Raw genomic sequence first — 15,002 nt, 5'->3', positions numbered from 1 at the left:
CCCCTCCCTGCCCAGCTGTATTATCTCCTGTCTCCACCTCTCTAATGCTGGGATCAAAGGTGTGAGCTCTGTTTTTCTTTTAGACTGGTTAAATCTCTTGTAGCCCAGGGTGGTCTTGAACTCCTGATCTTCCTGCTTCCACTTCCCAAGAGCTGGAATTAAAGGTGTGTGCTACCAGTGTCTGGCCTCTGTGGCTAACTGGTGGCTATCTCTGCCCTCTGATCTTCAGGCAAGTTTTTATTTGTTAGAGCACAAACAAAATATCACCACATGTATATGTATGTGCACTATGCCCATGCCTCATGCACAGGTCAGAAGAGGGTGTTAGGACCCTTGAGATTGGGGTTATATATGGTTGTAAGCTACCAGGTGGATGCTGGGAATAAACCCGGGTGTTTTGCAGAAACAAGAAATGCTTTTAAATGCTGAGTCATCTTTCCAGTCCCCTTACAGATTTAAAAAAAAATTGGAATTCATTTATTAAGAAGGTCTGATCTTGTACCTGAGTCTGCTCTGGAGATTTTGTTGTTGTTGTTTTGTTTTTGTTTTTGTTTTGTTTTTTTGAGACAGGATCTCATGTATCTTGGACTAGCTCTGAACTAACTAGGTTGCTGAAGATGTCCTTGAATTTATCATCTTCCTGCCTCTACCTCCTGCATTTTGGTATTGGCAGGATACAGTACCACCGTGGGTTTATGAAATACTTGGGAGTGAACCCAGAACTCTTGGGTTTTAGGCAAGCTTCAGCTTCAACCCTGTGTTGTAAATTCTGCTGTGTCCAAGCTGAGATGGGACTCCAGAGGCAAGAGGTTTAAATTTGGTCTTTGTAAGAAAAGCAAGGTTATCCTTAGCTAAATAGAAAGTTCAAGGCCAGCCTCTAGGGTGTGACTTTCTCTGCCCTGCCTTAACTACACACTGTGGCTAAGCATCCTGGAGGTAGAGATGCCCTGTAGAGTAGACCCAAAACAACTTGGAAATACTCGGCTTGGAGCAGAGGCCCCGCTGTGACACTGTGGTTCTTCCCAGGATCCTGTCTCACTTCCACACCACCCCGGAGGACTACACCGTGATCTTCACAGCCGGGAGCACAGCCGCTCTCAGGCTAGTGGCAGAGGCATTTCCATGGGTGTCCCGGACCCCAGAGAACAGTGGCAGCCACTTCTGTTACCTTACCGACAACCATACCTCTGTGGTGGGAATGAGGAAGGTGGCTTCAGCCATGAATGTCACATCCACCCCAGTCAAGCCAGAGGCCATGTGGTCACTGGAGGAAAGGAGTGCCGGAGCCTGCGATCCTGACTGTCAGCTCCCACACCTCTTCTGTTACCCAGCTCAGAGCAACTTCTCAGGCACCAGATACCCACTGTCCTGGATAGAAGATGTCAAGTCTGGGCGGAGGAGCCCCGTGAGTGTGCCTGGGAGGTGGTTTGTGCTGCTGGATGCAGCCTCCTACGTCAGCACCTCCCCCTTGGACCTGTCAGCTCACCAGCCTGACTTTGTCCCAGTCTCCTTCTACAAGATCTTTGGGCTTCCCACAGGCCTGGGCGCTCTGCTAGTCAGTAAGCGCGTGGCTCCCCTGCTGAGGAAAGGCTACTTCGGAGGAGGAACCGCAGCCGCCTATCTGGCAGGAGAGGACTTTTACATCCCCAGGTCATCGGTGGCAGAAAGGTAACTTTGCTATGGAGTGTTCTGTGTCCTTAACAAACTAAGCTGGCATGAATGACCGTTAAGATTGTGCAAGCCGAGCCCAGGTTTGGAACACAGGTCAAGGGAGTTCGATGTCACAATGTCACCGTAGGACAGTCGGGGGCGGGGCTCAGATTTGGGAGGCAGAGACCAGCTGGAGTGTGCCATGGGTGGCTGGGTGAACTCTGCACTGTGGGTAGCTTCTTCACCAGGGTGGAGGGGTGGATCTGCAGACAAGAGCTGCAAGAGGAAGGAGTGAAAAACTTGCAGGGAAGTAAGAGCCATGGGTGCCGGGCTTTGGCCTTGGCACTGGTGAGAGATGACAGGGAGAAACAGGGTTCGTAAAAGATGCGGCTCTGAACGCATGCGCAAACAGTTCACAGCGAACTCAGTTTCCCAGAGGCTAGAGTGAACTCTGCTCCGCTCCTCTGCAAGAATTAACTAAACCCAAAGCCCAAACCTGGGAAGAAGTGTTGGTGGCAACCTCTGTGAGCCAGGCTGAGAAGTTACCAAAAACACCGAAGGCAGGCTGCCATTTGCCTTCCAGGTCTGAGGCCTTCTCCCCAGGCTGCAGGACAGGCTGTATGGCTCTTGCTGGGCACCTTCCCAAAGGTGGATGGTGGGACCGTGTCTGAGGCCAATATGGCGACTGACCCAGGGGACACCACGGGGGTTGTGGTAGGGAACTAGCTACCCACTTGGTGCCTGAGAACGGCCTGAGGGGAAGATGGCTTAGATTCCCATCCCATGCCCAGCGTCCAGGTGCAGATTCAGGGTCGCACTCTGCTAGTAGAGTCAGAGTTAGATATACGGTGTGTTAATAGGCTATAGAGATATAGAATCATTCCCAACTCAGCTACTGTGTCTGCATAAGGCTTGACCGCTCAGAAACTTGTACTCTTTTATGTAAACAAAACATCAGAACATATTAGGAGGCTGTTGGAAATATCTTCCATTTAGGACTTCTCCAGAGTGAATATTCTAGTACAGAATTGTGAACCCGTGTGGTGACAAACACAGGTGACTTTTGTCATCCTAGCCCTTGGGAGGTGGAGGCAAGAAGATTTTCAGCTCCAGGTCATCCTTAGCTACACAGGGAATTTGAGGCCAGCCATGGCTATAGGAGCCCTGTTTCAAAAGAAAAGCAACAATAACAATGAAAAACAAAATATAACCACCTCCTAAAAACAAGCAAGGAAGCTAACAACACCCCTACTGCTAAACTAGAAATACTAATATAAAACCTTTTGAACCCAAGTGTAGCAGTTTATTATTTAGAATAACAAAGTGAGAAAAAAATAGCATTTGTGATACAGTGTGTCTTAGTTAGTTATTGTTCTATTGGTGTGAAGGGACACCATGACCAAGGCAGCTTACAGAAGAAGGCATTTAGTTGCGGTTTGCTTCCAGTTTCTGGGGGTCAGTTCATGACTGTCATGGTGGCAGGCACAGCACAGAAACAGCAGCTGACAGCTGACATCTTAGCTTCAAGTACTCAGCAGAAAGAAAATGAGACTGGGCCTGGCTTTTGAAACCTCAGAGCCCACCCCTAGTGACACACCTTCTCCAATGAGACCACACCTCCTAGTCTTTTCCAAACAGCTCCACCAACTGGGGACCAAGCAGTCAAACATGGGTGCCTAGGGGGACCATTCTCACTCAATGTAAATTAAAAACAGGATGAAGATTCACTATGATTTAATCTGGTATCTTAGGGTTTTATTGCTGTGAAGAGACACCATGACCATGGTGACTCTTATAAAGGAAAACATTTAACTGGGGCTGCCTTACAGTTTGGAGGTTTAGTCCATTGCAGTCATGGTGGGAAGCATGGCCGCATGCAGGCCAGCATGGTGCTGGGGAAGGAGTTAAGAGTTCTACATCCTGATCCATAGGTAGAGGAAGTGTCAGTGACACACTGGCCAGGTTTGGGCTTCTGAGAACTCAAAGCCCACCTTCTAGTGACACACCTCCTCCAAGAAAGCCATACCTAGTCCAACAAGGCCATACCTCCTAGTAGTGCTACTCCTTATCCAGGGTCATTTTTATTCACATCACACAGCTGGCTAACTAGGGGACCTGAAGGCCTGGAGAAATGGGGGTGGATATGGGAGGGCTGGGCTGCATCAGACCATGCTCCTTTGCTTAGATGGAGCTCTTTTAGCCAGTGCACACTTAGATGTACAGAGAACAGACAGTATTGCTTGCCTTTTTAAACCCATCTCTGCACACCCTAGAGTGAGCTGGAAATGAAAAGCTCAATACACAGGTGTATCAAGGGGTGAACAGACCATGTTTATGCCTTCTAGACCTTCCAGTTCAGTGGATGGCTGCTGTTGCCTGCTTTCCTTCATCTGGATGTTTGTGAAAGCCTTCCCTCATCACCCTGTAGACTGTCCTTCAGTGGTCAACACACTCTCTCTCTCTCTCTCTCTCTCTCTCTCTCTCTCTCTCTCTCAGCTGGATCACAAAACCCAGATTAGTGTCCACATTACTCAGCAACTGAGGGTGGCCTTGAAGTCCTTATCCTCTTGACCCCACCCTGGTCATGCAGATTTTGCTAAAGTTCCGTTAGAGCCGTCCAGCATCTCTCCTCTGACATCTCCTGCAATTGTCCTGCTGCTGTCCTGACCCTCCTGGTACTGCACCGGGCTTCTGTGAAGGACCGTGCAGGTTCCCTTTCTCTGTAGAAGGCCTTTTCCCGTGGAAACTCTCAGGCTGACATCTTCTGAAGTTAGACTCCTTCTGACTTCTACTTAGCCTCCACTTACACCTTCATTAGCGAGTATTCAGCTTGCCCACGCTGTCTCTGTGTTTGCGCTTAACCTGCCTTGTGACTACGGCTTGTTTTCTCTGCCTCTGTTTGCTGAGTCTTGTTCCCTGTTTAATAGTCCGTGATGCTGTGGGAAAGGGGCCTGCTTATCAGTTCACTGCTGTGTGCTTAGCACCCGGAACAATGCCTGGGGCACAGTGACCTGTCAGAGATGAGTTAATGAAAGTGTTGAAGTTAATGATTATGAAGTGCAAACATAACAAACGCTTTGTCAATAAAGAAGGTTACAATCATTGGTATTAATGAGACCTTCTTATTTAACCCAAACATGCGCTTCCATACATTTTGGAACTAGAGACTTCTTTGTCAAGTGCCTCACAGGGACTCAGTAGGGGTCCGCTTGACTTGATGTCTGTCAATGGTGCCCTCTTGTGGTCATAGTTGAGTATTTCAAGAGTTTGTGGCTGATTTTGTTCAAGTTCCTCCTGAGACTCGCAAAGTGCATCTCATTTGTCTTTCAAGGTAGTGACTGGATTTTTTTTTCTTTTCGAGACAGGGTTTCTCCGTAGCTTTTTGATTCCTGTCCTGGAACTAGCTCTTGTAGACCAGGCTGGCCTCGAACTCACAGAGATCCGCCTGCCTCTGCCTCCCGGGTGCTGGGATTAAAGGCGTGCGCCAAGGTAGTGACTGTATTTTAGTGTCCTCTGTCACTCGCAGCCCACCATAGGAAGTCTGAAGGACTTGTAAAGGCTGCAGAGCTAGTTAGGGCCAGAGGCAGCCAGGTGGGCTTTGGCATGCAAAACTCCTCCCATGGTGGGGAAAGCCAGTTTTATAAGCCACAGAAGGGAGCTATTAACACGCCCAAATGGCCTCACCTAACATAAAATGCATGTGGATTGACAGCTTGTTTCCTACAGGTTTGAAGATGGCACCATATCATTCCTTGATATAATAGCGCTGAAACATGGATTTGATGCTCTGGAGCGCCTCACAGGTCAGTGGACATACCCACGTGGGCTTAGCTTTGTTGCCGTATCCTTAAGAGATTGCAGGTCTAGGTGTGGAGGAGACAAGGTCTGTAGAAGTGAGTGGTGTGCACTAAGTAGCTAGAGTCTCCGTGCAGTGAAGCCGGATTCTAAATGTCTTCAGGGTACTTGAGAGGGTTGATTTTTTTTTTCTTTTCCAAGCACAACCACATTTTAACAGAGGTCACGTCCAGAGCTAAAGATTAATAGCTGTGCGTGATGGGGGCATGGTCCTGGGTCCCTGGGCCGGGTGAGGTCTTATTAGCTCTTGCCTGCCTGAATTTTTCTCTACAGCCCCCACAGGGGAGCTGCTGGCAAACCCATGCTGCCCCTAAATGGAGAGGACGCTCAGCAAGTGTATTCGTCAGGGTTCTCTAGAATAACAGAACCTACAGGACGAATCGCTCTCTATGTATAGAAAGGGATTTATTAGGATGAGTTTTAGGCTGTGCTCCAGCTAATCCAACAATGGCTGGCTGTGAATGGAAAGTCCGAGAATCCAGTAGTCGCTCAGTCCACGAGGCTGGATGTCTCAGCTAGTCTTCAGTAGATGGCTGGGATTCCAGAGAAGTAGGCTCTCATGCTAGTGAAGGAATGGACTGGAAACAGACAAAGAGCAAGAGCTTCCTTCTTCCGTGTCCTTACATGGGTTCCAGCAGAACCTCAAGATCTGGGTTAGAAATGGATTGTTCTACTTCAAATTAAGCAGAAATCCCTCACTGGCATGCCCTCCATTTTTAGGTAATTCCAGATAGAGTCGAGTTGACAACTAAGAATAGCCATCACAGAAATATTGAATGCCTTCTCAGTCTGGCACGCGGGTACCCGAGCGGGCTAGGATTTAAACCCAGGACTTGTTAGTAATGCCTGACCTCAAGCTCCTGGACACTCTTCCACCAGCTTTTGTATGATGCATGCTCTTTCCTGACAAAAGCCATAGAGGCCAAGACACAGGCAGATGCCACTCCTCTTCCTACAGGGATGGTCATGAAAGCATATGACTGGAGTAGATTACATCCAGTGAGTTGGGCATCACCTGGTGTGCTATGCTCCTGGGAATTCTTTCCAGAACTTTTAGAACCATGTGGCATGACTGTTACCATTCATTTTGTGTGTGTGTGTGTGTGTGTGTGTGTGTGTGTGTGTGAGAGAGAGAGAGAGAGAGAGAGAGAGAGAGAGAGAGAGAGCCAGCAAGTTTTAGGTGTGTTCTCCCTCTCTCCCTGGTCTGAGGCAGCATTTCTTGTGTCCTTTCTGCTGCTGTGCTGAGCCATTTCAGGTTAGTTAGCCTGCAACCTTCTGCAGGGTCCCCCGTCTCCATGTCCTGTCACACTGCAACCTTCTGCAGGGTCTCCCATCTCCGCCTCCCGTTGCGCTGCAGCAGTGCTGGGGCTAGCCTGCAACCTTCTGCAGGGTCCCCAGTCTCCGCCTCCCATCGCACTGCAGCAGTGCTGGGGCTAGCCTGCAACCTTCTGCAGGGTCCCCAGTCTCCGCCTCCCATCTCACTGCAGCAGTGCTGGGATTACAGATTTGTGCCACTTTTTGCAACATTCATGACTTTTTACCTGGTTTCCAGGCATCAAATTCAGACCAGCAAGCTCGTGTGTGCTCAGCAAGAGCTTTCGCCCATTGGGCCATCCTGATTCTCCTCCCAGTCTGTACTGTGGTCACCACAGGTCACATCCAAAACATTTTTTATCATCTCAACTGAAGCTCTTGTCATAAACAGTATCTCCTTTCTCCCCACCCCCAATCTACTTTCTGTCTATATGAGTTGCCTGTTTCAGACACTGTTTTAGATATAAAAGGCACAATAATACAATATTACTCACTTTAAACACTTAGCATGTGTTCATCCATTTGGCAGCAGGTAGACTTAATTGCTATGCATTATGTTAAAACAATTTAACCATTAAGAACAAAAAATGAACTTAATCATTGGGGCAAAAATGATAAAAATTTTGCATACTTTTTGCCACTGGCTAACAAAGGTCTAACTAAATAATGGAATGTTGTTTAACTATATGTATGTCACTACAAATATATATGTATATGAATATATCTATATGCTTGTATGTATACAATGTATATAATTAAATATTTAAGAGAATGCAGCAAAAATTCATCTGGAAATATTCCATAAGAACAACAAAGACAAACTTATCCATTGTCAACTTTGGGGCTGAATAAATGGCCCAGTAGTTAAGAGACTGGGTTCTCTTTCAGAGGACCACGGTTCAATCCCATGACTTAAAACTGTCTATAACTCCAGTTCCAGGGAATCAAACTCCCTCTTCTGGATCCAGCAGGTACTACACAATACCACACAGGCAAAACAAAATAAAAAAATACATCAACTTTGTCATAAAGACAGCTATAGTTAAAACCATTAACTGGGGTCTGGGTTGACCAGCTGTAATAAGCATGTCTTAGCCAGGAGTGGGTGACTTGCGTGTGAAGTACGTGTCTCTGCTTTTGTCCCTAGGTGGCATGGAGAACATCCAGAGGCACACCTTCGCTCTGGCACAGTACACCCACTCTGCCCTGTCTTCTCTCTCCTATCCCAATGGAGCTCCTGTGGTGCGAATTTACAGTGATTCCGACTTCAGCAGCCCTGACGTGCAGGGTCCAATCATCAATTTTAATGTGTTGGATGACAGTGGGAGCATCATTGGCTACTCGCAGGTGGGATTTTGAGTCATTCTTTTTTTTTCTTTTGAGGGAGGGTCTCACTCCAGCCCAGGCTGACCTTGCGCTCACAACAATCCTCCTGCATCTACCTCCCAAGTGCTGACTCAAGTCATGAGGTCCAGCTCTTCCTATATTCTTCATACTCATCCTCTTATACCAGGAATGTTCTTGTCTAAACTTTCTTACTCTTGACTTTTCCTTAAAAGTCCCCAGAAGGAGCTGTGGGGAAGCCCAAGCTCTGAGGAAGAACCTCACTCAAACACACTTATTTGTTCCTCTGTTTATTTATACACAGAATCTCACATAGGCAGGGTTGGTGGAGAACTCACTAGATAGCCATGGATGACCTTGAACTCTTGATCTTCCTGCCTCCGTGTCCTGAGTGTGGACATTAGATGCGCCCATCATACTCAGCTCAGAGGCTTTACTGCTCTCCTCAATACGCGATTCTACTCAAGCTTGGCTGTGTATGTCTTTAGCCTCCTTTGCTTGGGTAGAGAGAAAGGGCAGGGAGCAGATGACAACTTGTCTGAATGGGAAGGCACCTGAAACAGATAGAAAAGCAGTGTGGGCAGAATGCCATAGCCGAGGTCACTACATGTAGCCCAGCAATACATCAGACCACACCACAGCATCATTGTTGCCATGAGGGGAAGCCCAGAATCCCTTTTCTATCTGTCTGTCTGTCTGTCTGTCTGTCTGTCTGTCTGTCTATCTATCTCTATCTATCTGTCTGTCTGTCTATCTATCTGTCTATCTGTCTATCTATCTCTATCTGTCTATCTATCTATCTATCTATCTATCTATCTATCTATCTATCTATCTATCTAAAAATAAGCATCACCGGTAACCCACCCAGCTTCGAAAAAGCCCTAATTTCTGCCTTAGTCTATACACGCAATGACTTCAAAGGCTCTGAGAACTGGTTAAGAGCAGTTTCTGTGTTGTACCATTTGCGTGATTTTTTTTCCCAATGGAGAAAGGGAAACTGCTTTACAGGTTGAGAAGGGCTGGAGTCGGAACAGACTCAGCAATCAGTTAAAGCTGGAAGATGCTGCTCATTCTTCCCGAATGCCCTAGAACACATGCAGCTTTGTTACACTACAAACAGATTCTATTTCCTAGCTATGCATTGTGGCACGATGCTACTCTGGAGGGTGAGGCCGGAGAATTGTTTGAGCCAGGTTTAGGACCAGTCAGCACACACCCCATAGCCTCCAGGGGGGCAGCAGAGAGTGTTATGACTCCTGGATTGAGCAGCAAGCCTGACTGAACCTAAAGTTGGAGAAATTAGAAAATGGACATAGATATCATAAAGCATCCACATGATACTTGTGACAAAGGCTGTGAGCCGAGCTGGTGCTGCCCAGGCCTCCCTGGGGCCTGCTCTGTGGTCAGACCCTGCGGTGGCCTATGTGAAGGAGCTGGCAATGGCCCCAGCCCCACTCACTGTGATTCCTCTGAGGCTCCCCTGGGAATACACAGGCTCCTCACTTAGATTTGGTCTGGATTTGACATTTTCTCAAGCACACTTCTGTAATTCAATTTAATAGAACATTGAATAAACCTGTAGATCCTGACATCGGTTGCTTCCTCTTTGCCATGGTGATAGAAACCTGGCTAAAGTCATTTCAGGGAAGAGGTGATTTTCCCTCACAGATGAAGTGACATGGTCCATCGCTGGGTCAAGTGTGTGGTGGCTGGCAGCTCCACGGTGGCAGGGGGATGTATGTAACTGGGCACCTCCCCTCCTTACTGCTCAGTGGAGGAAGGAAGGGCTAAATTATAACTCCAAAGACCCACAAATTAGCAGCTTACTTCTTCCAGTAAGACCCCACCGACCCAGGGTCCCACAACTTCCCAAAACACCATCAACATCTGGTGATCAAGTGTTTAAGCATGTGAGGCCCTGGGGGTATTTTTACATCTGCAACATAACAACCATGAATTTTAGGGTGAGGCCCAGACTCAGATCGCCTACCATCTTTTGTTAAGAAAGAGAGGTTCTTCCCTGACGGGGAGCCAAAAAAAAAAAAAAAAGAAAGAGAGGTTCAATGCTGTTCCAGAATTCTGTTCCAGACAATCCCAGCAGAACTAGACACTTCTGACATTGATCCCGTGTTCCCTTTATCCCCAGGTAGACAAAATGGCCAGCCTGTACAACATCCACCTGAGGACTGGCTGCTTCTGTAACTTGGGCGCCTGCCAGAGGCACCTGGGGCTAAGTGACGAGATGGTTAAGAAACATTTTCAGGTCAGTTCAAGACCCCGTAGCGCACACAGAGTGCAGTCGGCAAGGCTGTGTGGTGGCTGGTCATTGGGGCCGGTGGAGGCGGCTGCTTCAGGCTCATCTTGCCAGCCAGGCCCATTCTGTGGGCGGCCAAAGAGAAGAGGGGCTGATAAAATAGAAAGCACTTGAATTTATTAGCTCCGTGGCAGTACTTTCTGATGAATTTTTCACATCGAGAGTAATTTATAAAATTGCTCTATTTGTGTGTGTGAGTGTGTGTGTGTGAGTGTGTGTGTGTTTGTGTGAGTGTGTGTGTGTATGTGTGTTTGTGTGTGTGTGTTTCTGTGTGTGCGTGCGTGTGAGTGTGTGTGTGAGTGTGTGTGTGTTTGTGTGTGTGTGTGTATGCACATGTGCTGTAGCATGTGTGTACCGGTTAGAAGACAACTTGTTGAAGCTGATTATCTCTTTTCCACCATGTGGCTCTTGGAGATCAAAACTAGGTTTTCAGGCTTGGTGCCAAGTACCTTTACCCAATGAATTGTCTCACTGGCCAGAGGTTAGAAATGTAGCTGAAGAGGGCTGTTAGTGGGGGGCACTCAGCTTCACACCCTTGCCTTCCTTCTTTACTCCTTCTTGGGTACAGCTTCCTAACTGAAGTTAGCCTCCCTCCAGGCTGGGCATGGGTGGAACTTGTCCACGGCTCCAGGGGTCCTGTCTGTTTGTCCTGCAGTGGAGGTTTTTCACTCTGGGAGCGTATAGCCTATTTTGAACCATTTTACAAGAATAGTTTCTCATTATTGTGATAAAACATCCAGCGGCGTTGGCTCATCTGGGAGGAGGTACTTGCTTTGCTCATGATCTCAGGGGTTCAGTCAGCAGTCACCTGGCCCCATGCTTGGGCCGAGCATCATGGCGGTGGAGTGCGACGGAGGAGAGAAGCCCACTTGGGAACCGACTGGGCGGCAGAAATCATCTAACAAGAAAGGATCAAAGCTCTTGCTGCAGTGACCTGCTTCCTCCAGCTGGGCCCACTTCTCAGTGATTCCACAAGTTCCCAAAATCGTGCTGCCATCTGGGAACCAAGTCTCAAATATGAGTTTATGCGGGGGGGGGGGGCATTACAGTTTTATACCATAGCAAGTGGCAAAGAGTCTTATGCGTCTTGCATTAGTTGCTAATTTGAGTTTCTTTTTCTTGCCACAGACTATGCATGTGCTGGTGGTCCCAGTTAACTATTTTATTATTATTATTATTATTATTTGTGTATGCATGACATATGTGTATACACAGATGGCACATTACACACATGGAGGCTTGAGAACAGCACTGTAGAGTTAGTTCTTTCCTTCCATCTTTGCATAGATCCCAGGGCTCAAACTCAAGTCACCAGGGTTGTGCAGCAAGCCTCCTTAATCACCAAACTGTCTCTCTAGCCTCTGAATTAGATTTTATTTAAAAAAAAAAAAAAAGAGGGAATGGGTCAACAAAAGGGTGTGATTCTTGTTAGGTCGAACCTGCTCCAGCAGAAGTCACATGTGGGCATGCACAAACTGTTCTTGTTAAGGGTTTAACACAAGGGGGACACATGGTTGGCTAGGGGAGGGGGAGGTCTGAGAGGAGTTGGGGGAGGGGTGTGATTATTTTCAACATATATTGCATGAAATTCTCAAAGAATTAATATGAGGAAAAAGCTGATCTCCATCTGAGAAAAAAAGATAGAGGGAGGGGGGAGAGAAAGAGATGGAGGGAGAGCCGGGAGATGGAAAAAAGGAGAGAGAGAGAGAGAAGGCAGAGCTGCGTACATCTCTGGTTATGGCTCCGGATGGGGGTGGAAGGCTGCGTCACATCTTTGTGAGTGACTGGCCTGTACTAGGGAGGTGTCCTGGGCATCCAATGTAAATACTTCTCATGACCAGCACCAGACGGCTGGGTGGGCACGGAGCGTTCCACTTTCCCCGTTCTGGCAGGAGCAGCTAAGCTGACCTGGGCCTTCAAGGGGCTGTGGGCTGGTATTGTAGCCTTTCTCTTTCTCCTCCAAGAGCCTGCTACCAGGGATGCCAGCCTCCCACTTAGAGAGGCTGTCTGGGAGTGGCCAGCGGTATTCGGCCTTGGCCTGGGAAGACTGTGAAGTAGAGTCCTTGGTGCTTCTGAAACTTCAGTCTGTTGAGCCCTTGGGGAGGATGTTCTCCATGAAGCCCTGCTGCTAATCTCTTTCAAGTTTCTTCACATTGGCATCAGCTCCAGTTCATAGCTGATGCAGGCGTGGCCCAGGCAGTGCGTCCCTGTGTCTAAAGAGTAGGAACGGTTTCTCAGACACCCAACAATTCTGCCTTCCTGGGTTTATTTTTAAATAAATAAAATTTATTTTTGTACTACTTTTTCAATTTATCCATGAAGCACGAGTTTCCCTGGCTGACTGACTTATCTGGCTAATTCCAGGCTGGCCATGTCTGTGGAGATGATGTTGACATCATAGACGGACGGCCCACGGGCTCGGTGAGGGTTTCCTTTGGATACATGTCCACACTAGAAGACGCCCAGGCCTTTCTCAGGTTCATCAGAGCCATGTGCCTTCGCTCCCCTGGTGACCAGTCTGTTCCTCAAGCTAGCACCAGTGATGCTGGAGTCTTATCCTCAGAGAGTGACTGTCACTCACCTCCGGAAGATGCCTGCATAGACGCTACAGTTTGCAATGACTCCTGTCCTGCTGCAAATACCGTGGGCCTGGACCTCTCTCTGAGCAAAGCCAGCAGCATCCAGCAGACCCTTCCAGAGGAAGCTGCAGGTATCCTGAATGGGGACCTTGGGGCCCACATTGTCACCAACATTTACCTCTACCCCATCAAATCCTGCGCTGCATTTGAGGTAAGGGCTTCACAGAAATGGCTGCCTTGTTCCTTTCTCTGAGCACTGTTTCCCCCACTGCCTCCACTTTTGGGAGGCTGTGTACAGCATCCCCCCCCCTTTTAACAAGAAGTGAAAGAGCAAGTGAAGACAAGCAGGCAAAACTCAAGACAGAAGGTTGTCCTTGGAAGAGACATTTTCCTCCTGAGTGTCTTGATAGGGTTGAGTTTTTAAATCTGACAGTGCTTACAGGGACCTCCAGAGGACCCTGAATTTGTGTGCATATGGGTTCATATGTGTATGGGAGTGTGTGTACATGTGTATTCATGCATGTAGAAGCCAGAGGACGATATTAGCTGCCATTTCTTGGGTGCCCTCATGTTGCATGGTGAGGGCCCAGCTGCCCGGCTAGCTTATCTCCGAAATAACCCCGCAGAAATTGTATTAATTAAATCACTATCTCTAGCCTCTTATTGGCTAACTCTCACATCTTGATTTAACCCATTTCTATTAATCTGTATATCGCCACTTGGTAGTGGCTTACCGGGAAAGATTCAGCATGTTTGACTCTGGTGGCTCCATGGTGGCTTCTCCCTGACTCTGCTTTCTTCCTCCCAGAATTCAGTTCTGTCTTCTCCATCTACCTAAGTTCCGGCCTCTCTATGCCAAGGTAGTTTCTTTATTCATTAACCAATGAAAGCAATACACAAACAGAAGGAACTCCTACACCACCCCACCCTCACCTTGATTTTGGAGACCAAGCCTCTCCCTGGCTTGGACCTCTCTTTGTAGGCTTAGTATGTGATCAGCTGGACTCGGTCATTTTCCTGTCCCCACCTTCCCAGTGCTGGGGTGACAAGTACATGCCACCCCATCTAAGTTCTTACCCAATGTTTTCCTGCGGACCTGACTCAGTTTGCTTGCATAGCAAATCTTCACCAGCCGAGCTGCCTCTCCAGCCGAGGCCTAACTGCCTGTGACTGTAGCTGGGTAGATATTCGGGCTCTTTGCTGAAGCAGGTGACGTGCCTTGTTTCATTTGACCCATAAAACAGTTACATGAGAGGCATAGTAACAATATCCCTAGGTCATCATCATGGAGCCCAAGAGGACCAAGGCTAAACACCGTGTCTAGACCACCTACAAGAATTGGTATTTGGGTCTGCTGATCCAGGCTCATACTCTCCCGTGGTTCCTCTGCCCACCCCATGGAAATAAACTGCTGTGGGTCATTGTGACCCACGAGTTTTGTATCGATGGAGTCAACCAATGATGACCCCCAAATATTAGGAAAAACTGCAGTTGTAACGCTACTCTCTAAGCAACCTGACAGCTATTCACGGAGCACTTGCATCATGTCAGATAATGTAGGTATCTTAGAGATGGAGCATTTTTCAGGGAGATACGCACAGGTTATATGCAAACATTATGGTTTAAGAGGAATGATTTGACCCCCATAGACCAGGGTATTTTTAGGGGATCCTGGAAGTAATCTTTTGCAGATACTGAATTACTTCACACCCCCACAAACATGTTGTTGTGGTGATCCTTGCATTGGGGACAGCTGGCATGCCTTGGCTGGCAGCCAACCTTAGTTACCTAAAAGATGATCTTCTTTATTGTGGCCAAGACTCCTGATCTCACCCTGTGACAGCACAGTCTCTGGGATGGCACAATCTTGGGATGTCACAGTCTCTGGGATGGCACAGTCTCTGGACAGCACAGTCTCAGGGACGGCACTGTCTCTGGGATGTCAC

At 47.9% G+C, this 15,002-nt stretch overlaps 1 protein-coding gene across 1 annotated transcript in view; it reads left to right on the top strand.

Annotated features, from left to right (window-relative positions):
• The window catches only part of Mocos (molybdenum cofactor sulfurase), a 50,388-nt gene that overhangs the window by 12,725 nt on the left and 22,661 nt on the right, over positions 1 to 15,002 (top strand). Inside the window, exons 4-8 of the mRNA XM_057788865.1 lie at positions 1,027 to 1,668; positions 5,377 to 5,453; positions 7,967 to 8,166; positions 10,310 to 10,426; positions 12,842 to 13,267. Coding sequence (XP_057644848.1) covers positions 1,027 to 1,668; positions 5,377 to 5,453; positions 7,967 to 8,166; positions 10,310 to 10,426; positions 12,842 to 13,267 — 1,462 coding nt within the window. The remainder of the gene's footprint in view (positions 1 to 1,026; positions 1,669 to 5,376; positions 5,454 to 7,966; positions 8,167 to 10,309; positions 10,427 to 12,841; positions 13,268 to 15,002) is intronic.

Source organism: Chionomys nivalis, chromosome 14, assembly GCF_950005125.1.
Source record: "Chionomys nivalis chromosome 14, mChiNiv1.1, whole genome shotgun sequence".
Taxonomy (NCBI): domain Eukaryota; kingdom Metazoa; phylum Chordata; class Mammalia; order Rodentia; family Cricetidae; genus Chionomys; species Chionomys nivalis.
This window is presented reverse-complemented; position numbering and strand designations above follow the sequence as displayed.